General features: G+C 43.4%; 1 protein-coding gene across 1 annotated transcript in view; it reads right to left on the bottom strand.

Moving 5' to 3' along the window:
- LOC106963236 (leucine-rich repeat-containing protein 16B-like) overlaps window positions 1–26,647 on the bottom strand; it is a 43,797-nt gene extending 17,150 nt beyond the window's left edge. Inside the window, exons 1-29 of the mRNA XM_015058037.1 lie at window positions 26,346–26,647; window positions 21,174–21,268; window positions 17,738–17,788; window positions 17,565–17,624; window positions 16,747–16,868; window positions 16,225–16,319; window positions 15,842–15,912; window positions 15,640–15,713; window positions 15,486–15,561; window positions 13,020–13,108; window positions 12,235–12,329; window positions 11,241–11,327; window positions 10,054–10,163; window positions 9,867–9,944; window positions 9,701–9,777; window positions 8,534–8,638; window positions 8,302–8,371; window positions 6,486–6,567; window positions 6,221–6,317; window positions 5,940–5,994; window positions 5,273–5,445; window positions 4,666–4,734; window positions 4,192–4,285; window positions 2,948–3,046; window positions 2,723–2,842; window positions 2,526–2,639; window positions 2,274–2,449; window positions 2,072–2,159; window positions 1,854–1,973 (exon numbers count right to left, since the gene is read on the bottom strand). Coding sequence (XP_014913523.1) covers window positions 1,854–1,973; window positions 2,072–2,159; window positions 2,274–2,449; window positions 2,526–2,639; window positions 2,723–2,842; window positions 2,948–3,046; window positions 4,192–4,285; window positions 4,666–4,734; window positions 5,273–5,445; window positions 5,940–5,994; window positions 6,221–6,317; window positions 6,486–6,567; window positions 8,302–8,371; window positions 8,534–8,638; window positions 9,701–9,777; window positions 9,867–9,944; window positions 10,054–10,163; window positions 11,241–11,327; window positions 12,235–12,329; window positions 13,020–13,108; window positions 15,486–15,561; window positions 15,640–15,713; window positions 15,842–15,912; window positions 16,225–16,319; window positions 16,747–16,868; window positions 17,565–17,624; window positions 17,738–17,788; window positions 21,174–21,268; window positions 26,346–26,403 — 2,700 coding nt within the window. The 5' untranslated portion in view covers window positions 26,404–26,647. The remainder of the gene's footprint in view (window positions 1–1,853; window positions 1,974–2,071; window positions 2,160–2,273; window positions 2,450–2,525; window positions 2,640–2,722; window positions 2,843–2,947; window positions 3,047–4,191; window positions 4,286–4,665; window positions 4,735–5,272; window positions 5,446–5,939; window positions 5,995–6,220; window positions 6,318–6,485; window positions 6,568–8,301; window positions 8,372–8,533; window positions 8,639–9,700; window positions 9,778–9,866; window positions 9,945–10,053; window positions 10,164–11,240; window positions 11,328–12,234; window positions 12,330–13,019; window positions 13,109–15,485; window positions 15,562–15,639; window positions 15,714–15,841; window positions 15,913–16,224; window positions 16,320–16,746; window positions 16,869–17,564; window positions 17,625–17,737; window positions 17,789–21,173; window positions 21,269–26,345) is intronic.
- Between the last annotated feature and the right edge of the window lie 294 nt (window positions 26,648–26,941).

The raw sequence follows: 26,941 nt of genomic DNA, 5'->3' as shown, positions 1-26,941 counted from the left end.
CTTAAATGCTACGTTTCAATCACTCCAATCAGCGCAAGCTCCTAAAGGCCAAGAAACAATCGAATTGACAACGCATCATGAATTCAAGTGTTGTTAAACTGTTTCCAGCAGAGGAGCTGGGCCCTCTCAGCGTTTCTGACCTTTAGCTGCGGCGGTCCTGTCAGGAAAGTGGGAATAATAATTCAGATGCTGAAAACTTCATTTGAGACGACTCTGACAGGACCGAGGCGCTGCTTTCAATTTCTGTTAAAAACGCTGTAAACGAGAACAACAATGTCATTTAATCGACATGTTAACCGAGGGGGATATTATGTAGGATAACGGTAATTTCTGACTCTATAACTGCAAAATATAATAAAAATAAGAATTAGTAAGTACTTGACTTTGTAAGAGAAAACGTAAGGAGGAGAAAAACAGAAAAAGGGAGAGAATAATAAAACTCTTAGTGACTGCTGAATTAAAACTGATGGAGTCAGATTTGACAGCGACAAAACAAATGCTGAAGGCAGAAGGGAGGAAAAAAAATGATAGTTTTCCAATTTCCCAGACTTTACAAGAAAAAAATTACTTTTGCAGTACATTATTTTAGAGGTAAAAGTGTAGCTCAGCAAAATTCTTTAAATCTCTTCACGATTGACTGTTGGCAAGGAAAGAAAAACAACGTTTCCTGCAAAGATGGCTGCAGGCAAAACCTTCAAAACAAGAATGGACTGCTGCTGTCAGGGGGTTAAGCTGTGTGTAGGAAGCAGACTCCACTTCACAGGTACCTACCTACCACTCTCGAGGTTTTATGCTGATTGTGCCATTTTTCTTCAATTCATTCTGACAAAAAAATCAGAAAATAAGAGACGGTCCAAGAAACAGGCTGGCAACTGACAAGGTTCTGCTGTTTTTGATGACCGGTGACAAGGCTGAAGCTTTTATCAGGCATGCAAAAAACGAACACTCTTCAGTGTGGGAGTTGTCACAGACGGATATTTGCTATTTACTGTATCAATTTCTAATAGAGCTAGCGTGCCGCTAAAAAGGAAGTGTAGGGCGTGGAATTAACTGAGGTGGCAAAACAAAGTTTGTTCAGGCAAGAATTAATATATTGAACTCTGAGTTAGAAGCTGCAAGAACAAAATTATTATTTTTTAGTTACTTTTTCCCAGCCATGGGAAAGAAAAACAAATATTTGTCCCTTTTTTTAACATGTGGCAGCCATGTTGAATTTTTTGGGTTGGAACTTTCAGGAGATTTCAGGAGGCGTTCCAATTTTTCCCAACTTGAAACTTGCAAGAACGATAAACGAATGGGAATGGGAATGTTTCCTTTAGTGAGAAAACACGACAGACGTTTGACTCCTTTTGTAACCCTATTTTAAAATATCATGACTTCACTGTGGGACGGGGTCGTACATTTGAGAACCAATCCTCTATGGAAGAATGTAGCTGCCACTAATTGGCGATTGGGCAGCTAGCATTACGTTGTATAACAAAGTTGATAAAACTTTGTCACACAGTCACCACACTCTCTCACACACAGTGTGACGTTGCCTCTGCTCATGCTTTGTATAATTAATGACTTCTCCTGGCAGGAATGCCAGCAGCAGTACGTAGAATACTGTTTTTTTCATAATTTAATTTCCTGAAAAGAAATTGAAATTATGGACAATCGGCCGCAAGACTGATCGGTGCATTTCTGCCTAAGTTGCACAAAGCGACCATAGTAAACAAAACATATAAGGAAAGAAACAATCGATGGTGGGTGAGGTAAGTATGACACATTTCCAGAGAAAATAAAAATGATAACACACACATACACAGGCACACATACACGCGCACGCAGCAACACACAATGTCCACACTCACTATGCTGGTGCTGAGCTCTTCATCTGTGATGTCCAGGGAGTCTCTGTGTCTGTTAAAACTCCACGCAGTCCCATCTTCACACGTCCCTTCCCAGCATTTTAGATGAGACACCTGCCGGGTCTGAGACACACGGCACTCTTAAACTCTTTTGTCACTCACTCGTACAATCAATCTGTGTCTCTTTCACACCCTTTCGCGGAGAGGGGGCCAGTGTTTACCAGGGTCTTGTGGGTGGCGTAGAGCTCCTGCAGGATTTGGTCCACGATGGAGTTGGTGAGATAGGAAACCACGGACAGCTTCACTTCTCTGAAGAAGATGGAGTGCGAGGCAAGGCAGAGACAGATGAGAAGCGGTTAGTAAAGGTGAGAGCAAATCAATGGCCCCCGCTTATCAAACTCACGACTGCTTTGCTGCTCTTACTCCAAAGCCCTGTGAATGTCCTGCGCCGCTCTCTCCATGAGGGCGGTGCGGATGGCGGAGCGAGGGATGGACACCCGCTCGGAGACGGACGAGAGCGGAGGGCTTAATCTCTCCGCCGCAGAGGATGATAAAGGACAGAGCTCGCGGCAGAGTGACACCATGGAGTCGACGATCACCTGAAACGGACGGCGACTGTCACGAACTCTATCATCCGTCAGGGAGGGCAAGGCGAAAGAAAGCTCTCGGATCTACCTGCAGCTCCTTATCAGCGGCTTTGGCGAGTTCGCCCGCCAGGGAGTCCAATCTCTGCCGCACTGGCCCGTCCACAGACAGCACGTGGGCCAGCTCGCACAGCGAAGGGTAGAGCTGGGGAGACATCGGGGGGGGGGGGTTCGTTCAAACTCAGACCGAACGTAGACCAACGCGTATAAACATTTCGTATCCCTCACAGCTCGAGAGTTCCTGGCCTCTTTCAGGACTTGTTTGGCGGCTTGAATTTCCTCCATCTCTCCGGCGCCTCGCAACAAACAAAGCTGCTGCTGGACGCGCACACAGAGGCGCTCCATCACCTTGGAAACACACAGGGCAGGTGAGGTGACGGTGGCACAGACACTCATGAGACACTCGAAATAAAAAAACAAAACAAAAAAAACATCCCTCATAGAAGGAGATACCTGTTCGGCGGTGCTGGTGACCAAGCCCTGGTGCAGCCGCAGAGCCTGGCGCTGGGAGAAGCGCTGCGTCTGGTTGTTCCTGACCAGAGAGCGCTGGATCTGCAAGGCGACAAAACCAGGCGGAAAGGTCAAAGTTCAGAGTGAGCTTTTACAGACGATAGAAGGAGCTTGAGTGTAAGCTGACTTGGCTTATAAAAAGTCTTCTCTTATGTCATGCTACTTTTGTCCATGGGAGTCGCAATAACTATGAGTTCATATTTGAAAAACTTTCATTAGGAAGCCCCCACCTCACATTTACAATAAAATATTACCCGGGGCTGTTTCTATTATTTTATGAAAAAAAATCCTCACAATTTTGATAGGAGATTAATAAGATGGCGCGTTAAGGCCATTGTAGATGGGGAAAAAAAAGGAAGAGTACATTTCTGGAGAAAAACCCAGAAATTTTGACATTTATCTCAAAACTTTAGTGGTTTTTTTCCCCCCCAGCTAAATTCTGACTTTTCACGCTCAAAAATGTCCTGTTTTTTTTCCAGAAATTTTTTGAGATTAATCTCAAAATTTCAAAGTTTTTTCTAGCAAATGTTCAACTTTCGGAGCTCAAAGATTTTCTTGTTTTTTTTTAAGAAAATTTCTGAAATTTACTCCTTCCCCCCCCACAGAGCAACACCTCCCTCACAACTCTCCCACTCAGCTCCTTCAGACTAGCCAGCAGCAATAAGCAATCACCTGGTGGAACTACACATCTGCTGAGCTCAATGTATGAACTACTGCTCAGTGCAACACTGGTAAAAACGTTATTAAAGGGTTAATAGAGGACGGATGTTGTGATGACTTCCTGAAGGCGGAGTTTTTAAAGAGACAGAGGCCCAATTTGATGGCGTGAAAATACAAAGTCAGGTTTCATTTGAGTAATATTTGATATATATAAAGCATTTTTATAACAACTGAAATTAACACAGCTACTTGACTGTGCTATAAAATGGTACTCTCTGCCTGGAAAACACATAGTACGGCCACTCCCACGGTGTGGAAAGAGTTAACTCCATTCCCTACAGGTGACTGATCTAAAGATAGGTGGTGATTAATGTTTGGAAAGAATATTTGTGCTTGATGTATTTTGGCCAAAAGCACAACACCAATTTAAAGTAGAGGTGTGCTTCTTTGCGGAAGGGCACATGTCTACTTTTTTTTTTTATCAACCATCAGTCAATAAATCATCCAGACAGTTATTGCACTCCAACCTTAGTGAGGGCCTGCTCTGTCTTCTCCGGAGCGCTGCGGTACGCCTGGCTGATGTCACTTAGGGGCAGAGGCATGTACTGCAAGGTGAAATTACTAAAAGAAAGGAGGGAGCAGAGAAAGACAAAAAGGTCAAGTTATTAAAACAGACACTATGGGACCGAGAAGAGAAATTTAAACTGGCTCAGAGGTTCCAGGGTTTGCAAAATATCACGCCCCCAAAATATTCCTGAGTAGAGCTTTGATCTGTGCAGCCGTGGCCTCCGTGGCCCCGAGGCGAGTCTGGACCATGTCAGATAGTGAGACGAAATAAGTAATAACCTGCTCATGTTGCAGTTTTCAGAGAGGTAAAACCAGAAAGAAAGCAGGCAAAGTGTCCTTTGAGGTATTCGTACATGGACTCATAAGGCATACGGCTCTTACTGATGACTGCAGCAAACATCTCCACAAAACAAGCAGGCCGTGTCAGTTCTTACTGTTCCAGGGCTCGGGCCACATCCAGAAATCCTGCAGCGGAGGTGTTGTTGCGATCCCATGTCACGCTCCTGCAGGGCGAGAGTGTGAGTTGGAGAGAGATAAAAAACAATCAAATCGTGTTACGAAAGTATACACACCCTAAACTTCTTCACATTTTGTCTAGTCGGAACCACAAAATTTATTGTATTTTATCGTCATTTCACGGAGCACCACTGACGACATGTGGTGGTGGCAGGGTTATGCTGTGGGAATGATTTCTGTCGACACAGACAGGGAAGCTGGTCAGAGCTAACGTTGCACTCAGGCCCTGTCACAAAAACAAATTTTACTAGATGATAAATTGTCCCAGAGTTTATTGCGATAAACGATAATATTGTTATTGTGACAGGCCTAATTGCACTACTTTGCATCAGTATATTACAAACATAATCTAATAAAACGTGTTGAAGTTTGTGGCTGAAATATGGAAAAATGAAAAGAAAAATATTTGAGGGGTTTTTCAATATAGACAGCGATTTTCCAACGCTGTCTATATTGTAAACAATGTAAAACAACAACAACAAAAAGAAACACAGACAACCCTCCCCTCCGTGTAGTTTCCTTCACCTGAGCGTTGTGTTGATCTGCAGGGCTTTGCTGAGCATCTTGGCCCCGATGTCGTCCATGTTGTTTCCACTGAGGTCCACTTTTCTCAGGCAGGTGTTGCTGCCCAATGCGTTGACCAGCACCGTCCCCCGGGAGCGCAAGCGCGAGTCCACCAGGGACAGAGACTGCAGGGCCTGCAGGGGGCAGAAGAAGAAAGCACCAAATAAAAGTCAAGCGTGTGGGAAGAGAGAAAGGGAGAGGGGGGAGCATTAAAAATGAAGTTGAGAAACAAAAAACTGAGAGGAAACAGTGGGAGATGGAGCCTTGAGGATAAAACGCGGTAGTAAAATTTAGTGCATATTGATGTGACAGCTTGCCAACATGACTATGTGCACTGTATGCATGAATTATTTACAATATGTGTGAGTAGTGAAGTAGAAACTATGTCCACAACGCTAACTGAGGGGTAGCAATAATTCATCGCAGTGACATATCCACAGCGAAACATCATAAAACAATGATGCAACCCCAAAAACTGATATGCCGCAAAAAGAAAACGACACTTTCACCGAATACATCTTTTAGTAACGAAGGCAAGTGATCTGAGCTTACGTCAGACTCGGTCAAAAACAACTGAGAACAGCGGGGGGGTTTTTTGACTGTCGCTAAATTCAGAGCCATCACTCACGCATTCCTCCTCCTGGATGAGCGAAACCAGCTTCTGCAAGACTTCATCCAGAACCCTGAAACCGTGGAGACAGACACACAAAACGAGGCTGGTGCGAGTTATTTTGGTGGCTGCCGCCTCCAAAAAAACGATAAAAAAAAGTTATTGATGTGTTTATTCAAGCTGGCACATGCAGCCCATGTACACACACACACACACACACACACACACACACACACACACACACACACACACACACACAAATAATTGCAGTAGAGCGTGACATGGAGTGGTGGCAGCACCTGTTTTTGATGTTGAAGTTCTTGCCCAGATGAAGGTGTTTTAGAGAAGGGTGTCTCGAAAGGGCAGGCAGCACTGTGAGCAAGTCTGCATCAAGACCTGTCAACACACACACGCACGCACGCACGCACGCACGCACAGACACACACACACACACACACACACACATATGCAGGGCTCAGCGTGGCATGATCCATTAGCGGGGACGCTGGGTCTTCTACCACGGTTTCAGAAAAAGTCAAGGTCGCAGCAGGACGCGCGGCGTACCGTTGTCGGAGATGTCCAGCGTGGCGACGGAGGAGACCCGGGGGAAGAGCTCCTGGATTACGGCGGCTCCCGCAGACCTCAGCTGAGCGTGAGACAGAGGAGAGGACCGATACGGGTCAGACGTGAGTGAAAATGACTCAGGTTTATGTTTGTGGGAGGACAGCTCTGTTAAAATCCCACTTTTTAAAGTAACTGAAAGTGGTGGCCTGAGGAGGTTCTAACAAAGCTGCAAATAGAGAAACAGTTTAAATCATGTGTGTCAAACTCAAGGCCCGGGGGCCAAATGATGCCCGCCGCAGCTTTTTATGAGTCCTCTCTAGACTCCAGAGGGAACCATAAATAGAGCCTTCAAGATCACAGTTGTGTGCTCAGGCATTATTCTATTAAATCAAAGCAGTTTTGTACCTGTTCACTGCCAAATTGCATCAATAGGAAATTCGCTCGAAATCAAAAGACCCCCACATTTTTTCACAAGTTTATTGCTTTCACAAATTTAAACATTGGGTTTAAGTGATGCTAACTCCCACCTGCAGGTGGCAGTATGTCTCACTTCGGACCTACGATTGGCGTGATGAGTAACAAAAAGTCTAATTTACAATCATATATTACTTATATTTCTAAGGTATCGCCACAGAAAGAGTGATTTTGATTACAATAAAATTCTGAAGACAATTAATGTTCAGTATAATTAACAGATGCTCAATATTATTTCATTTTTAGAAGACCCTAATAAATGCAGACAGCTATTTATTAATATTTGATCAGTTTGTTAATGGATTTGATCAATACGTTCTGGACCAACCGGCCCTTTGAGAACATTCTTGATCTTGATGTGACCGAAGATGAAAATGAGTTTAACACATTTAATTATCATCTTGTCTGAGTCACTATATGTTATTCATTAAGAGTGAAGTTGGTATGTTTCGTGAAAAAAGATACATAAAGGGAAACTAAATATCACGTTAAAGTCATAGACAGAAAAGAACAGTAGAAAAATTTTTCCACACCTTTATGTTACCTATAAAAAAAACAAAATACATTGTATCTCCTCTTTTTGGCATTTGAGCAGCTGGCAGAAACAGGTGGCCACATGTTCCACATATGCCCAGCGAGAACAGCATGTAAACATGTCACAAAAACGTGTTTCACATGTGGAGACAATGTGATTTATACTAAAGAATAATATTTTCACACATTAAAAAAATCACACCCCAGAACTCATCTATCACATGCTGCCACTCAGAGTCATTTCCAAAGATATTTCACATGTTACTCCAGGATATAATTTTCACAAATTTGTGGAAAATTAGGTTACACGTGTTATTTTATAACATCATTTCCACAGTATTTCTGTACGTTTCACATGGAACTAAAGGATTTCGTTCTCATATGGACAGGAACACAGGGAAGATTTTTCACATAACAGTAATTTTCACATCTGAAACACACGTGTTAACATATTCCGCTTGAGGTACGTTTTGCCACGTACCTTATATTCAAACCCACACAATATAAGTTTCACATGTTGCCACTGGGTATAACTTTTGAATGTAACAAGTCATGTGGAAAGCAGTTCACTTGTGGAAGGGTTTCACATGTTACAACAGACTTTAATTTATTCAGCTGCATAGTATATATTTTTTGCTTTGTCTTTTTATGTTTTAAACTGAATCTTAAGTTGTCTTTAACTAGAGCTTCATCGCTGCAGAAGTGGGGAAGCACACTGTGTCAACTGTAACTAAAATTGGAAGCATATAGAAATATGCACAGTAACACTCATTTAATCTGCTGCAGGGAGGCAAAAATGGCTTCCTACCTCACAGCCGCTGATGTCCAGATGAAGATCGGTGATGTGAGGATTGGTGGTCAGCCCCGACAGCACTGCTCTGTGATCACAAAGTGATTGAAAAAGAAAACGAGAGTTAAATACGGACCTGATTGGCGTGGCTTCACACATCCAGATGCTTCCTTTTTGCTTCCTTCGCAGCGGACCCGAGATAAAAGAGCTGCGACTCGAGTAAAGGAATGGAAGATGACATGTCAGATACCTCAGAACGTCGGGGGGCAGCTTCATAGAGGCGAAGCTGACATGAGTGAGGCTGAAGGCCGAGCTGAAGAACTGACGGAACAACGGCAGCGTATCCTTCACTTTCCTGTGACATCAGGGGAAGAACAGGGAGGATCAAAGAGGAGTAATGCAGAGATGAGGTGAAGCGAGCTCCACGCATGAAGTCACTTTAGTTAAATGCTAGATAATTATGAGTGCGGCCGTGAGAGCGCAGACACAGAATGACAATTACACCTTCTGAGGAAGTAGGGCCAGCAGGAGGGGTCAAATGACTGATTGGCTGGCTAAAATATTCAAGATTCTCTCAGAAAGTACAAAGAGAAATCTGAGTTTAAATACGGAGGACAGAAAGAAACCACAAAGTTCCAGCGATTCACTCCTAGACTCGCTTTGAGGAGATGAATGTGAGTAAATCAGGGAACGAAATGGTGGTAAAAGACGGCAAAAAAATTAATTGGATACATATCCGACTGTTTTCAAAGACTGAACGGTCATGCCGCAATTAATCCAACTTTTATGTCGTTGACGTGACATGCATCTTAATTCTGCACCAGAAATAAGCCAGATGCGGTAAATCCGGATGGCGGAAAACGATGATTATGTAATTAAGAAAGAAGTCTGTTCCCCCGGAGCGCATTACATCACAATCCCACCACTCCTGGTTCTGACTGCACATCCAGACAGAGGTTGCTGCGGTCAACGCTCCACAGAAGGCCGTCACCATTAGCTGTGCTTACTTCTTATCTGGTTCCTTCAGGTTGTTTTGTTAGAATCCTATTGACTCTCATTGTTGAATAAACTTAAAAATTGACCCATAAACGGCTCCGTTCATTACTACTTGTGTAACCAACGCGCTCCTTTGGGAAGCTGTGTGCTCGGGTTTAGTTAGTAGTATGAACAACCATGACAAAAAGTCGTATTTCAGAAAAAGAACAAAACAAATTGCGCATGAAGACCTGCTGTGTGAACGTAGCCAAACGGCAGAATGGACCAGTTGGAGTCTCTCTCCCTCTAACCTGGACGAGATATTCCCAGAAAACAACAGTAAGTAACTCCAGAATATAAAAAGTTCTCGGGATACTTTCGCAAGGCATCGCCTATCTTCCTACGCTTTTGGCGTCAAGGTGATGTTAAAGACGTGACTAACCTGTGCGAGAAGGTATTTTTGGACAGATTGAGAAAGGAAAGATCAGCGCAACACCCCCTCAGAAGAGCCCCAAATAGCTGCATGAGACACAGGGCGGGAAGCAGTTAATCTGGGCACGGACAGAAAGGCAAAAAGAGTTTGAGCAGAGCCGGACGCTTCTACTGACAGAGTCGACGGAGCAGTCGGTGGCCGACAGATCCAAGTGGACCAGGCAGTTTGGCTGAGACAAGAAGAGATAAAAGTTCTGCAAACAGAAAGCCAGAGGAACAGAGGCGACACGTTACAGGCTGCAGAGGAGGAAGAGGAGGAGGAGGAGAGCGTGTTCTCGTTTCGGATGGATTGTGCTGTCTGACCGAGGCGTCCTCCCCTGAGAGGACCCCGGGGTTCTTGCTCAGGTCCAGGTGCAGGAGGGAGTTGGAGTATTCATCGCTGGAGCACAGAGCCTGAGAGAGAGACACGACGCCTGAGAGACAGAGACAGGCAGAGATAGAAAAAGAGAGAGAGAGAGAAAGAGAGAGAGAGGCTATGATATTAAGAGACTGGGAATGCTCTCAAAACATTTACGTTCGTACATTATTCATGCGGATCTTAGAGCAGAGAGTATCAGTGAATGTTATGGGAAGCAGAACAATTCAATGCAATATTTAAATTCTCCACTGGGTGCAGGGAACAGGAACAAGAGACATGCAGCCTGCAGGGCAGTGCTCAGCATCGTGAGTCAACCTGGAGTTGTAGCAGGACGAAAAACACGAGACAGCGAAGCTCCCTGGGGGGGATAACCTGCAGCTCGGAGGATTTTACCTCCTCTAACCCGCAGTGTGGGTTCTGTTCAGGAAAATTAGCTAACCTTGTGCAGGCTTTGGTCAGATTCTGTGTTTTGTCGAGCTAGGACTGAGCTCATACTTTTCCCACCTGATAGTTCAGTAGACTTGGTTTGATTGGGGTCCAACATTTCAACATTTGTTTTGTTTTGAGCTTCACTTTCACACTGCACTGTCTCAAACCTTTTGAGCAACACCCCCTCCGCCCCCTCGCCTGTGGGGGCGCTGCGCCAAGAACCACAGAAGGAAATGACACAAAGACCTCTGAAGAAGTGACGAGAGTATCTTCCTTCTTCGTGACATGTAAACAAAAATGGAATGGCGTCAGATTTTAGCGGTTGTAGGATTTCTCTTTAATAAATGATAATAAGCCATTTCTTCTGATAGCGTTAGGTTCTTGTGTTTGTTTTGGCTGCATTTACCCAGAATGCCCTGCGATATAGTCCACTTTTGGAGCCGTCTCCGTTTGTCAGCTTGCGATCACACGTGCATTCGGACCACACCAGAGTTCCCTTGAATCGAACCGAGACAGAAGTTTGTAGGTGGAGTTTGCTTTTTATCGTCAGAGTTCGATTTCGGATTCACACTTCCCCAAACGAACCGGACTTTCTACACAAAGTCTGCACAAGCGGACCAGAGACTAAAGCATACGAAATAGGGCCGGTGTGAGTGCACCCTGAGATGTAGTCAAGGCAAGAGAGAAGTAAAGAGGTACTAACCCTTTGACGTAAGTGAAGTTTTGGACAGGTTCAGGAGACGAAGCCCCTTGCTAAGGCGACTCACCTGCTGGATTAAGCTGGACACACCTGCAGCATTCACAGAAACACAAAAACTAGCTTAAGATACAAAAACATACATGGTAAAAGACGAGATCCTTAGACCGTGAATCATGTAATGGACACTTAATATAAAAAAAAGGTAAATAGTAGTTTAACAGAACATAAGAAAACAATAGTTAAAAAAATATTTGATTAAAGCTGCACATAAGAATTGGCAAAAGGTAACCAGCCGGTTAAAATATTCATTCTCTCTTTTCGTAATCAGTGAAAACATTGAAATACTTGAAGCTCATGCTGACAAAACTCTTCAGTGTGGAAGCTGTTACTGAGAGGCTCAGTGTTAGCTACTCAGTTTTAGTAGAGTGTTAAAAAAAGTTTGGAACAACAGAAATCTGAAGAGCTAAATAAAAAAGGTATTTTCAACACTATCCTGACACAAAGCAAAGCTTTCGATTCTCAGTGTACAACAGGAAGGCTCAACATACTGCATCTTAATTCAGGGTTAAGATAAGGATAAGGATTCCTAGGGAATGCATGTTGCAGCTGCTGGTTTAGCAGTGGTGTCCATGCCAAATGCCAGTACAGAATGTAAAATTCAGTTTAAAAACAGCTGAAATATGCCTTTAATCATTTTGTTTTAAACAAGTGAAATGGCTGGCTCTGCTCCAAGTACAAAAATAAACTACCACTCCTGGCAATTGCCAGAAAACAAATGTTTTAAATACAGTTTTGATATTTCTTTATGTCACGGTTCTACCAATCAGCTGAAATCTGTATCGTCAGGCTGCAAAGGTTTACAAAAGTCATAGATCAGAAATGAGCCACAAAATGACAATTAGTGCATCTAGTTTGGATCAAAACAAAACATTCATTAGCATCTAATTTATTTAAGACACAGTGAATTGTACAGTCAGAGGGACGCATTTCCTGATACCTTGGTTGTCCAGTGAGTTGTGGGCCAAATTAATGGAATGGATGACAGAAGCTGGGTTCTCTGAAAGAGCAGTGGCCATCTTCTGAGGGAAGTCTCTGTACACACACACACACACACACACACACACACACACACACACACACACACACACACACAGACACACACACACACACACACACACACACACAAATCAGAATAGTTTTAATTGATTGAATCAATTCATTTGCTGAGATGTTTGATTTATAAACATATAATAGGAAAAACACAACTTCTAACACATTCAAATTACTTCATTTTCTCTGACATGAACTCCAAATCATAAAAACACAAAACAAAGCAATGGAAAATAATTAAGTTTCAGAAAGGAGTGGGACAAATGGCTGCACCCGTAACTTCCAAAATAGCTGTTTCACAAATTTGAGCAAACAACTGTAGGACTAAATAAAACACATGATCGATCGCACCAAGACACAAGCAGTTCAGAATGGCCATCAATGGTTCTGGACTGCGGGAAGAATCCTCAGTACCCAGATTTGACCAGGAATAACATTCAAACATCCTGCTAGTAACTGGGCTAATGAATAAAAATGATTTGTGAATAAACAGAAGCATTCTAACAGAAGCGTAAACTTCTGAAGTCTGTTTTGAAGCCGCTTGCGTGGGTCGACAGACTCCTACTGCCTGGTGAACGAATGTCATTGAAAAGCCCACAACACAAACTTTACATCTTCAGAATAATCCGTGATACTCGGCAAAGTGAACACGGTTTGAAAAGAGCAACTCACGATTTCAAGCCGGCATTCTCCAGAGTGATCTCCTCGAGGCTGGAAGATTTGCTGACCGTGTGCAGGACCTGCTCAGTGACCTCCGACCCCTGTTGGTAAGATATAAAAAGAGCAAATCCCTTAAACCGGGTTCAGAGAGATACGCCAGAAACACTGGAAATTCAGTGGAGACATTTAAGCTCACGTAAGATAGCGAAAAGCACGTGTGAATTTTGATAAACGTATTTTAAAAGGTTGAAATCTTTACAGCACCTGGAGGAAGTGACCTCGTTATGCTCAAACGTGTTTCATCTGTCTATTCTATGAAGAAACATTCAACTCTATCAAAAGATTTATGTTTTTCCCTCGGGGAAGGTAATCGAGTTCCTGCACGCAATTTGTATTTTTATTTTTAAATACTCGTCTCAAATGGAAGAAAAGTCCGGAAGAATTCAGAAGAGGAGTTCAAACAGAGGAAGGCCTGGAGATCAGACGCGTCCTGATGCCAGACGTCTGTCTCATCACAGGACGGGACTGGAGGAACTCCAGGTGGGTCGGACGGCGTTTGCTTCCACAGTACCAGCCTGGGCTCTTGCTCCAGGTTCTGCCAGCTCTCTTGGCCCCGATTCCCTTGGCTGAAAGGACCGTCAGCCTTTGGTCACAGCTGCTGTTTGCTAACAGAGGTAACTCTGCTGCTCCAATGCGTCATGGCTGCTTTGTCATTCAGAGCAGAACTGAAATTGATTTTTAAAACGTATCTTAAAAGTAGCAATACCAATACTGGTAGTGATACTTTTTTTTATTATTTTTGGTTTGATGTATCATTAACTTGCAGGTGTTGTTTCTTTAATGACAAATCAAACCTATGATTTAATTTGGACAGTTTATATCAGTCTACAAATTACTTTTAGAACATTTTAAACAGAAAAAAACAAAGTTTCTGCACATTTTTTCCTAAATAAATAAAATTATGATTCGAGAGCAAATCAAATCAAAATCATTTTTTGAGGTAGCGTTGAGACACTGCAACACAAATTAAAATAAAATTTCAAGATGGAATCTGAAGCTAAGGTGTCAATCTTACCACACTAGTATCGATCCGATACTGATACCAACTTGTTATCGGTGTATCAATGTCTTGGATCGATCTGTCCTCCTCTACCTTGGGTCAGATAGTCGGTCCATTGCTGTCTCAGCACTCTGAAGTAGAAAAGGGTGTTTCTGCCACGTGTTTTCAGAGCATGATGTCGCACCAAGGCCGAAGCAGAATTGTTAAGAGTCTCAAACCGCTTTTTACCTTCTCAGAGTGAGAATATTCCAAACAAAACTCTCTGTTTCCTTCTGGTTGGAACAGCACAATACTTCAAGGTCTACTAAATGCACTAGGCAGAGACCCAGGCTTAGACTCTAACCACAGAAAGCATTTTTGCCCTTATTTAAGGGTGTAAGGCTGGGTTTGCCCTGGACATGTCGCCAGTCTGTCACAGGGCAACTCAGAGAAAAACAACCGCATTGACACGTCAGGGCAATTTAGAAAGAGCAATTAATTTAAAAGTAGCTGTGTTTCCATTACAAATGTGCAAAAATCTTTGCCTATATTCTGATAATGTCAAAAAAAATTTTTTTCCTATTGCGGTATTTCCATTAAATAAGATTCTGGTGTGAAGTTGTTTTTTCACACGATAAGTCCTTAAAAATCATGGCAGTGACTGATGTAAACATGATGTTATGTTCGTAACTCAGACGTAGCGTTAGCTTTCTTCATCTATCAGCCAATCAGAGGAGATTATTATTATTGAGGTGTTTGAGCGTCAAGCCCCTTGTGGCTGGAAGCGACTTCGTATGCGGCGCTTTGGGGAAATTGCAGCCAGTGATTTTACACAAGAGCTATGGATTCAACACGTTTGAATGACAGAGAACTTTTTCTGAACTGAGCGGTACTGCGAAAGCTCTGGTGGAGCCAGCTGCACATTGTTAAAAAAAACAAACAACAAACCACAAATTAGACTACTTCCTGCTGTCATTTCTGTTGTTTGTGTCAGTAGTAACACCCAACTGTTGATCACGTGATCATGTGATGCGAGACACGTGTTACTATTGCAGTTTTGCGAAATGCATCTATCATACTAACCCAACTACCTTTTATAGTAAAACCTGAGTTTTTTCAATATTTCCATTAAGCAAATAATTTTTTTTTTCTTTCCCAATTTGCACAATTTTATGGTGAGTGGAAATGCAGCTGGTCATGTTTCTGGTCTTTGGGAGAAACCCAGAGCGCCCAATGTGAACCCAGGTGCAAGTCGCCCTCTTTGCATTGACGTTAAATAAAAATGTAATCCTGACAGAAATGCGCAAAAATCAACTTTCCCTGTAACAGAAATCACTCCCTGGAGAAGGAGCATCGACTTATTTTAAAGGTTATATATAAGATTGATTGACCTATGAATATTAAAACAGCTGAATGCAGCTGAACTCTAACACACTTACTATGCGAAGGTCTCTGCAGTACAGTTTGGTGAACCAGGTGTTATATGCCATGGATGCAACAATCACCGCCAAATCCCTGGAAAAGACGAAAACGGCGTAAACGGAGCGTCGTACTTTTAGAGTCTAAAGCTCTCGGTCATCTTTTGTCACCGACCTGCTCTCCAAGTGGCTGAAGTCCAGCAGGTTAAACTCTCGGCTGTCCTGGGAGTGATAGATAGTGTCCACATCCTAGGAGCAATTTTACCCGTGAGCCTCTTTTTCTGCAATGTATGACCACTCATTTTGCGCTCGGCGCCATACAGTATGTAATACTAAAAGCACTCACAGTGGCACCGACACAGTCCCACAGCTCTTACCCACTGCACTTCCTCCTTGCAGCTGATGCCATTATAGTCGCACAGAGCAGCGTAGGTCTCTGAGAAGCCTCCTGAGGGAGGCAGGCGGGAGGAAAACAAACAAGAGAGAGCAGCAAAAGAAAAAAGAATGAGGAATGATGTGAACAGCTGCTTCTTTCAGCCATAAAGGAGAAAATGCACACGCAAACATTCGTCCCAATTATCAATCTTTCATTTAGGCAGCGGCTTTAAAGAGAACATCTGGGAGAGCGTTGCTGAAGCATGCGTCTGCCAGCTTCCTCTCGAGCCTGCCAAACACGTGCTCGCGTCGCCGTGTGTGCGGCTCCACGGGTTTTTTTGCCTGTGTGCAAATTCTGCCGCTTGATGATAATGTCTCTATTTACCACAGGCCCTCTGGGTTTCCACTGAAGTCTCCGAGCTGGGCGAATACTTCCTGCTGCCCTCCGAAAGGTCACTGTCTGAGTGACAGATGGACGGGCTGCCGGCACACAAAGAAACACAGATACTGTATGGGCTCGTCTATCTTTTTGATAATTGTGCAAATAAAGGTCATGCGTCTTCAGTGCTCTGATATATCAAACGATGCGCAGACGTGTGGTGACTAGGCATGGGCTGGTATTGAGACATACTCCGGTTTTGAAAAGTCACAGTTTCAAAACTGCCAATATCTCCCAGCCCCAACGATTAGAGATGCACCAATTCAGGTGTATATACATTTTTGTTCTTTAATCTGAGCGGTTATTCTCTGATTTGTGTTATTATTTTTCCTTGATTAGTCTATGGGTCACACATATTTTGGGTAGAAGTATCAGTGACCACAGTTTCTCATTCTGTGGGAGTCTCTGTCCAACCCACGTCTGGTGACGACTAGCTCAGATTTTCTCTTTCAGGACGGGAGCACTTACGCAAAGATGGAGTTGTTGAATATTCGGGACAGGGCGAAATTAATATGGCTGACCACATGATTGAGGTGTTCGCGGGACTCGAACCTCAGGGTGTAACCGGTCTTGTCTGTGTCTATAATAACCTGCACAAAAAAAAAGAAAAAAAAAATGCGGGAAAAACAGAAATGCAGTGAACATAATTAAAAAGAACAGTTTTTTTTAATTAAATTTTTTGGTTTCAGGTCTGGATTTGTTTCAGGTTTTTTTTTTTTTTTTTTTTTTCCAACAATCCCAAATCTCGAGCCACGTCCAGCTGTGAGAATCCGTGTACGATTTGTAAGCTCTTCCTTGTCTTTCACTCAGCACCGACAAACCAGAACATTTTCATTACTTATTCTTTAGCAAGTTACAATGGAAATATTATAAACATTTTAACACTTTTCACACGACACTGCACACTGCGCTGCTTGCTGCCTGTCAAAACAGCTCTTTCACTCTTCGCCCCACCATCCCTCCTGAGTGGAGTCTAAAAATCAACCATCAAGCACTCAGCCTCAGGAATGAGCTGAGACTTTATGGAACGAGACGTTCAACTTTACATCATAAAAAACCCGCAAAAAAAATCACTAAATTTGGAAGCAAATGAAGAAATAATAATAAAAAAACCCGTTTAATCACATTCCTCCACAAAAAATACAAAGAAGTCTCTCCTTTCCAGGTAACTGACGTAGTTCTGCCTTGAAGGCCAGCGTGATGTAAGAGTGCGAACACAGACACAAACAGCAGTGGCAGTATTGTGAGGAGAGAGAGAGAAAAAAAGCAGAGAATGGTTCACTCACCTGGTGATCAGGGTGAGAATTCAAAGCTCGAATCTCCAAGAAGTTGAAAGTGGTTTCTACCTGTTGTCAGAGATACATTTCAGAAAGTAATGACTCCGGTTGGAAATGGAGCTAAAAAAAAAAAAAAAAAGACCTCACACTGAACATTTATTTGAGAAAACAGTAAGAAGCACCTTAGCTGGAATCTTTGGAGCCAGGAAATAGAGACGCCATGTTGCGAGGACCTTACAAAAAAAACAAAAAACAAAAAGAAGAAATACAGCAAATCAGATTGAATGAAGATTGTGGAAAGGTTCGCTGCACATTCACGCTCCCCACAGGGAGGAAACGGTCCGAGGAGTTTCCATGGTAATGATGGGAAGCATATGCTCTTGTATCGATCCAGCTAAAAGCCCTGCAATGTCAGTGACACTTGAACGTCTTGTGTTGCAGGCTGAGAAACGGCGAAGCCTTACAGTATTTTATTTTTTACACGCTGCTGCAAAGACCGGATGTGATTCTTTAAACTTTACGTTGATTTTGCTGCAGGCAACCAAAAAGTGGCACGTGAGTTTATTTTGAGAAAAGCCACTCTTGGTGGGAACAGTGACCAAATTTGATTTGTGTTTTTCTCCCCAGGGAAGAACTAAAAAAAAAAAAAAAAAAAAATCAGAACTGAAAAAAAAAAAAACGTCTTCCTCCAACCGTCAAGTCAATGCATTTGTGCTAAAAATAGTAAATCTGATTATGCAGTGCCAGGACGCCAGATTACTGTTTTTAGATCAATGCAAATTTATAGAGTGTGTACGTGGAAGAACACAACTTGCTCCTCCATCTGTATGAATGACCGAAGCTCCTCTGTGCCTTGCAGAGGCATTCATGAGCTTCAGGATATACACTACATCGCCAAGCATATTGTGCCGCTTGCCAATAAACAAACATATGAACTTTAATGACGGCTCATTCTTATTACAAAGACTTTAATTGGGTGTCTGGCTCACTGCTTGATGCAGTAACAGCTGCAACTCCTCTTGGAAGACCTATAACCAGGTTTCGATACTAATCGGTGTTAGATGAGATGGCTCGCAGTTTCCACTCCAATTCACCCCAAAAACGCCGGATCGGGTCGAGGTCAGGACTGCTGACCAGTCAGGTTCTTCACTGCAAACTCACTCATCCATGCCTTACTGGACCTTGGTTTGCGGACTGGTGCACAATCAGGCTGTCACCATCTTCTAACTATTTCCAAAGCATAAAGTGGTATAAGATGCCTTGGTTTGCTGAAGCATTAAGACGTCTTTTCACTGGAACCAAGAGTCCAAGATCAACTCCTGAGAAACAGGATTATCCCTCCTGAACCAAACCTTTCACCTTGAGACAAGCAAGTCAGGCAAGAGTCGTTTTCACAGATTCAGACCCATCCCTTAGATTGCCAGACAGAGAGGCGTGATTGGTTATTTGTCCAGAGAACACATCTCCACTGCTCTGGAGTCCAGTGGCAGCAGGTTTACATCACCGCATCTGACGGTGACTGAAGCTGCTTGGCCATGGAAATAATGAGGCTTGGAGGTCTGCAGCTATTGACGGAAGACTTCTGCGAAACACATTTGCGTAATGAACCCTCCGGGCCAAATGCGATCAAGCCTCTGAGAGACGGAGCTTCTATATTTGCAAACACACCTTTCCAAAAGAATAAAGTCAGTGTGTCTCGCTTCATCAAGGCAAACAAAGGGGAGTGATTCTTTGGCATTTTGCTGCTCTCCGCCAGCCCCTGAGTCCTGCCCTCTGCTACGTCTCTTCTCCTCTTCTGCTCCGTCGCTCCCAATCATTTACTCTATTCTCTCGGATGGTCCCCCGCTTAAAACACCCTATCTACCCCCCCACTGGAGGACAAAGCATGCCGACCCACACCCAAATCGACCCCACGTTGTCTATCCCCGGCGAAGAGCGGTAATTAAGTTTAGTGTTCTCCTGCTCTGCTCTCTTGTTTTTTCGTTGAGAGGAGCTTGACACGGGTCTGTCTGAAGCGTGCACTGACAGCCCTTTTACACCCACACAGCAAAATGTGCCTGTGAGATGGAGAGAAGGAGCGCTGAGTGGGGTGAGGCTGGAGCGGCGGGAGGCGGGAGGGGAGGAATCTGCGGCTCGCTTCAAAGGCTGTCTGAAGGAGTTGATTAGAAAGACCAGATTGGATCACATTACGGTGATGAGTCTGGGTTACAGCGCGCTGTTAAGAGAGTGCGTACGAGTAAATAGAGGTAAATCATGCTGAGGCAGCAGGCGAGAGAGACTCTTATCTGAGCGTTTTGCATCAAAAGAGAGAGCGTACGTTCGTCATGCTTATGACGTTGTAAAACTCTGCTGCCGGACTGATATTCTAATCTTCTTCTTTTTTGGTCTGAATGTTCAGAGGAAGCTTGTGTCAGAAATGAATTAACGTGACTTGTGGTGATGGAGGGGAACCACTGATCCCATCCTGAAACACGCACCCACTCCACAAGCTGGCTAGCTGGCGTCCTACCTTCCTTAAAACTCCCTATCTTAATGAAATATAAACACATTTATCCTTCCTTTTCCTGTGCCAAATGCCAGGTCAGTGCATTTGATCAACCTCCAGTCTCTCTTTTTGTTTTTTCTTCTGTCTTCTGTGTGCGCCCAGCAGGAGTGAGAACTCTTCGCCTTCCAGTTTAGCTTTTGAGAGGAAACAGTAAATGAGACAGGGATTGGAAAGAGATTACGGGGAAAGATGGTTTTTTTTGTGTGTTTTTTTTTTGGCAGATACACAAATCAAAGAGTCTGAATATCAAAGGCTATGCACGCCAAAACTCTCCCAACTGCCCATTCTCGCCACACGATGATTCATTAAAGCGTCCGTTGAGTGAAGCTTTGAGCTGCCAAGACGAAGAAGCTCATTTGCTCAAGGAAGGATTGAAGAAGCAACATGAGTCCCTGATAAACAGGAGGGAAGCAGCTCTGATTGTGCCGCAGTAAAACGCCTCTGTGTGCCGTGTGTGTCTGCGCTACGCCCGCAGACGCCCTTCCACCTCGCCCTGCAAGGCGGAGGAGGAGGACCGCATCTCGCAAAAAAGGCGGCATTCATCCTCGGTCCGGTCCGAGTTCTGGTTCCGCGGTGTGAGAGGATAGCTGCCCCAGATTTTATTTGGATAGCTGGCTCAGCTTCCCCTCGCTCCAGCAGAGATTTCCTTCTCTGCCCCATATTCTCTGATGAAAGGACCCCAGAATCAAAGGCTGCTAAGCACCCCCACTGCTTCCACTTTGTGCCTCACAGACACAGAGGGGATCCATAGGCACTTCCACAGACGCTGCAGATCCAATATTTATCCTGCCAGGCTGCCAACAGCGCCCGCTGATGTGGGACACCGGCCCTAATGCAGTTAGCATCTGACCGGAGAAGCGAGGCGCTTGCTCTGGCTGGTAAACTGCGAGGAGCTGCTATAATGCCGGCGTGGCTATCAGCACTTTGACAGAGACCCAGCAGGACCGGACTTCAAAGACGCAGAACATGCATGGTATATATGTGGTGGGGTAATGCTGCTCGGCTTCAGACAACAAGAGTTAAAAGAAAAGGCCCATTAAGTCGGTGCAGATGGGAGAAGAAAGGCAGCTTACCAGAATCCTGTCCTCTGTTTTGCCGTTTTTGGTGTCAAGCTTAATGCTACAAATGAACTTGATGGATGATTTGTCGATAATCTTCCGGATGCTCTCTGTCAGTAAAACAAAGAAACAAACAAATATATTGTTAAAATTTTGACTCATTAGACAATTAGTGTGAGATAAACTCCATATTTGGTACATTTATACAGTTGCAATGACATTTTTTAAAGTATTTTAGCAGATGTCGGCCAACACGTACCTGTGGGGTGTGGTTGTTAAGTGTGGCATGCACTTTGTATTCAGCCCCTTTTAATCTGACTCCCCTAAATCAAATCAATGGTAACCAATTGGCTTTAGAAGTCACTAAATACGAGACCACAAGACTAAAATGGAATAAAACCAACACTCCACAGACTCAGGAAAGCTGAGTTGGTTGGTGATAAATAAAGAGCAGTCCTGGAAGAAAAGCTGTTAGAGGCTGCAAAAGATTTGTGACTGGGGATAGACGTTCACCTTCCAGCAATACAACACACACAGCTACATTTACAGTAGAAAGAGTTCAGACCAGAGCATCGCTGTGGATCAGAATGACCCAGTCAAAGTCCAGACCTGTAAGGAGTTTACAATTTTTAGCAAAATTTGAAAATGACTGTTCACATATGATCTCCTTTACGTCTGGTTGACTCACAGGCACTGGATACCAATGCATGCAAGACTTTCCAGATTTTAATTTGTAAAAAATTAAAACTATGCATAATGCCTCGCTATACATCGCCATTATACTTACTTTGTATTGGCCTATCAAATAAAACTCCATAACAACATACAGACGATTGTGGCTGAAACGTGACAAAATGTCTAAAACAGTTAAACCATGCGATCTTTCAATCTTTCCGATGCATACACAAATTATGTCTGCATTTATATTTGCTAAATCACCTCAGTGTCTAGTACTAACGCAGCGTCTACACTGTAAAGACACTTGCGTTTCCAACAGCAGCAGTATTATTTCTGATGAGCAGAAAATGAGACATAACGTTTACTGTGCAGGATTATTTGAAGACTCTGCTTTCTCCACTCGCTGGTTTTAATTCAGCCGTATTGCCCACAGGAATACTTGGCTAAAAACATTTAGAAAACTAAAAGCTTACACACTTAAGGCTAAAACATCTGGGCCAAATACAAATAAAGGGACAATGTGATGGTACAAGATGAAATTCAGAGTCGTTGTATATGTGACATTCTGTCTGGTGTTTTATGTTTGCGCGTAATATAGAGGACGTTTAAAATGGCCAACAATTCAAAATCTAGTCCATTCCCAGACAGAAAAAGCTTGAAAGATGCAGCACATAATAGACCTTCACACTAATAGATTTAGCTGAAATGTACTGCGTTCCTGTAATGTAATCTATTCCTCCAAATGCATTTTCCTTTCTTGTAGCTTCTTACATCTCTGAGCCAGTCTTCTTCTCTCAGTAACAGCATCTACACCGAAGAGTGTTTCTGTAACCTTGAACTAGCAGCCCCTAATGTGGTGCATTCACAGACTGGAGAAAGGTCGGATTTTGAGTTTACGACTTGGTCACAGTGAATGAGCCAGTTGTAGCTTCGCTAATATGTGTGTGGTCATTGACAAGCAAATCTGGATCAGAGTTCTGTGAAACTGTTGAACATTCACATCTCTACCATGACATATATATTGTTATTAATTTATTGTCCAGCCTAAGAGACAGCCAGCCGTTCTGGTGGCCCCAAGTATTGGCTTAGTTTGTTTATCCCTTGGACCGGCTCTGGCTTTTCTGCAAAACACACAAAGTAGCTGCAAATGTTTGGGTAAAGATCAAATTTTCAACATTCATTTTCTGACTAAATAATAAGCATAATGCCACAGACGTGGCGAAGGCCTAAGAGGATAGTGAGTTTCTTTTTTCTTTTTTAAAAAAAGAAAAACTTTCTGGATATGCATTAAATTTGTTTTCTCCGTCAGAGGGCAAACACGACACCTCAAGAGAGTCACCGTTCATGATTCACAGGGAACTGATTCCGTCAGCCAGCGGCGCCACGGTCTGGATCGTACATACTCAGCTCACATGACCTGCCGCTCCAAGCCCGGCGTCTTTACTCACCGGGAGGGCGGGAGCGCACACAGCAGCCGCACGCTTTCACAGAAGCACACTTTCGCTGGAAGGAATTACATGATTCAGAGTCTCAATTACAGTAGCTGCTCAGCATCCCGACTGACGAGTTTATGAGGAAATCGATAGCAAAGCTGGAGGCTCTGGGATTTGGCTCTGAAGTTCATGCAGTCTGAGAAACAGCCAAGTCTTTCAGGCGCATAATGAGTCTTTGGGAAGAAAAGCATTGTTGATGTTTTGCATCAAGAACTTTATCCCATTTCCTGCAGAGTATACTGCACTCTGCGTTTTCCTACTCTGCTTTGTCATCTGCTTTATGTACGTATACACAGTGATGCGGATGAATCTGTTGGCGTCCCTAGGAAAGATAACATAAATCTTAAGATGAGTACATCTTTTATTGCAGTAGAATAATCTTACCGGAAAAAATGCATACTTTAACTTGGGGTGATTTATTCAGTGGGTAAAAATGTCCCACCACAAGAGGAACAATTGTTGCTACTGCGAACGATCTAATTGAAATAAATGTAGCTGAACCGACTATATATTGGCTTCTAATTAGTAATTTACGAATTTCCCTGGAGGATAAATATGATATAACTCAGAGGCTCGTCTTTCAGCAACAGGCCACTGCGTTGGGTCAGGACATATCTTGCCATCACACAAAGTGAGCAGGATGCAAAATAAAATAAATAAATAAATAAATAAAAAACCTCACAGTGAGAAATCTGCAGCAAAGAGTGGCATCTTAGGGTCACTAAGTCTCCATGACAACCAGTAGATACACTCTACCTTGGTCGTCTGGAAGGCATGTCAGAAAAATATGCTAAGTTTGCTAACCTCTGCAGGAGGTTGTAACAAAGATCAAACTTTGAGGCAACAAACACTCCTGAGAGGTTTGGTGTAAAATCAAGAAATAATGTGTGGGGAAAGTTTCCCATACATGTCCAGTAATAGTTTCTTTTTCAATGTCACTGAAAACCTCGTGAGAGTGCATGGCGCGGCAACCTTTTTTGAAATACCAGCCAAGTTTTTAAAATTCTCCTTGCTTCTTCCACTGCATCTTTCAGCAGGATTACGATCTGAAACGGCCAAATCAATTTACAAATGGTTGATTTGGGTTATAAAATTGATCATTACAGCTGCTAAAGACGAAAACCTTGTGGGATAAGTGGAAGAGAACGAGCATGAGACAGGATCCAACATCCCTCTGTCTATGTACAGCAACTTTATACTCCATCCATCCATCCATCCATCCATCCATCCATCCATCCATCCATCCATCCATCCATCCATCCATCCATCCATCCATCCATCCATCCATCCATCCATCCATCCATCCATCCATCCATCCAATTCAGGACAGAGAAATATAAATTACACACTTACCTTTACTCTATAGAACTATTTAGAGATCAATCAAAGCGTCAGTGTAAAAAAAGTTGTTTTTAACATATTAGTTAAAATTGCCATAATAACGTGACAGAAAATCTGTGAAAAAAGATCAAGCTCCTCTGAGATCCTACTGCTATCTACAGAAATACACCACTCAGTCAGAAACAACCAATCAGAGCCAGGAGGAAGGCCTTAGAGCTATGAACCATCCTCATGTATGTGTTGCTCACACCCTCCCCCTTGCTACATGATTTGCTACAATCTGCCACAAATGCTCAGCTAATTTCAACTCGTGTAAACCATATAACTTCCTCCGATAAAAATAAATAAATAAATAAATAAATAAATAAATAAAATAAAGACATATCAATACAAGAATAATAAAAAAACAACAACAAAAACATATTTTTATAACAATTACATACTGCAGCTCTTCAGGGTTCTTCATTTAAAACTAGTTTACTCAGTGTAAGACAATGTGTTCTAAGGCCTTTTAGATATATTCACTTGAGGTACAATTAAAACTTTTAGTGAAAGCAATATTTAAACTGTTAATTTAAAGCATTTACACACACAGTAAAAAAAAAAAAAAGATCTCCCGTAATACACGCATTACTCTCTGTTCACGGCACCTCGGTACAAAGAGTCCATCCATATTTGTAACTTTAGCTGCTTCCCGGTGACCTTGTGCGGGTCCGCAGGCCACCAGGTGCCTCTCCTGACAGAGAGCGCAGGCGGGGCTGCAGGGGGCGGTGCAGCCCGGCAGGTGACTGAACGCGGGAGCGGGGATTCAACCGGATTAATCATCACAGAGCCCCTAATAGAGCCATTACGAGTAATTAACTCAGCAGCAGAGTCCCTGCCACCCGGAGCATGTGTGCAGGCTGCGCGCGCGAGAGTGCGCGTGTGCGCAATAGCACTGAAATCCGAGCGGAGCTGTGACTTTGACATATGTAAGCTGTTGCTGTTTGACGAGGACAGAAATAAATATTTGTGCATCCTGTGTGCCCCCGCTTGGTTTGTCCAGGGTATGCATTTTTATTTTTAAATATCCCTTTCTTCTTCTTCTTCTTGGTGAGGTACGGTGAACATCTGCTCTGTCAGGACCCTCTTTTCTGCACTTTGCGTGCAAGAAACAAACATAAACGAGTCGCAAAAATAGAAATAACGCCCATTACTACAGAGACATGCGGCTACAATGGAAAATCGCACTGGAAAAGATGCATCAGTAAAAACGTGCAGGGGAACAACATCCAGGAGTGCAAACCGTAATTTCCACAACGCCCCTTTTTTCCCCCCTCTCTGGCCTAAGGCTTGTTGTTTTATTATTATTATATTTTTTTTTCCTACTGCCTCATCCTGTAAGAAGGGCTCACTTAAAGAAAAGCATCATCTCTCTGTGAACGATTCGCCGTCACATCAATTATTACTTCCCCATGCCCTGATAATGAAACAGCCAGCCCCGGAAAGCTTCGGGACAAAACATGAAGGTGTAGCTCATGACGAGCATCCGATGCGTCGGCTCGGTTTCAGCCTCCGACAGCCGCGCGGAGGGGAGGAAAAAAAAAAAAAAAAAAGCATCCCGAGAACTGACAGCACGCGCGCCCCGGCCGCACGCGGGCATCATTTCAGGAGCTAAACAACGGAGAGGACCCACCTGTCATATCCTTGGTCACACTGACGAAACCAAAGGCTGAGATCTCTTTAGAAGCCATGTCTGCTCCTCTCTCCTACCGCCACCCCGCTTCCTCTCTCCTCCACCTCTTCCCCGCTGGACCTCTCTTTCTCTTTCTCTCCTGCCCTCTCTCTCTCTCTCTCTTTCTCTCTCTCTCTTTCAACGGACAGTGAGGATGCTCTCTCTCCCAGGCATTCCAGCAGAGCATCCGACTGGCCGCTTCCTGGAAGAGAACCCGGGGAGACTGGGATGTAAGAGAAAGGGGAGGTGGTGGAGGGATGAATAATGGTGATGATGATGGTGGTGGTGAGGAGGAGGAAGAGTAGGAGGCGAGGATCACTGAGCCATGAGGAAGCTGCTGTGGATACCTGTGAGAACAGACACTGGCCTGAAGTTGGGAATTTAATTGGAAAGGAGAAGGAATGAGAACAGGAAGAGGCAATTAAAAACAAAAAAAATATCTACATATGCATAAATTCACATTTTTGGTGGGGCGCCTCCATGAAGTTTTGGGAAGAAGTCACCAGAATTTTATATATAAAATCCACCTGCCAATTGTAACATTAAAAATGTTTAAT

Source organism: Poecilia latipinna, unplaced genomic scaffold (genome assembly GCF_001443285.1).
Source record: "Poecilia latipinna isolate Pla-1442-1.1 unplaced genomic scaffold, P_latipinna-1.0 Scaffold63, whole genome shotgun sequence".
In the NCBI taxonomy this organism is placed as follows: domain Eukaryota; kingdom Metazoa; phylum Chordata; class Actinopteri; order Cyprinodontiformes; family Poeciliidae; genus Poecilia; species Poecilia latipinna.
This window is presented reverse-complemented; position numbering and strand designations above follow the sequence as displayed.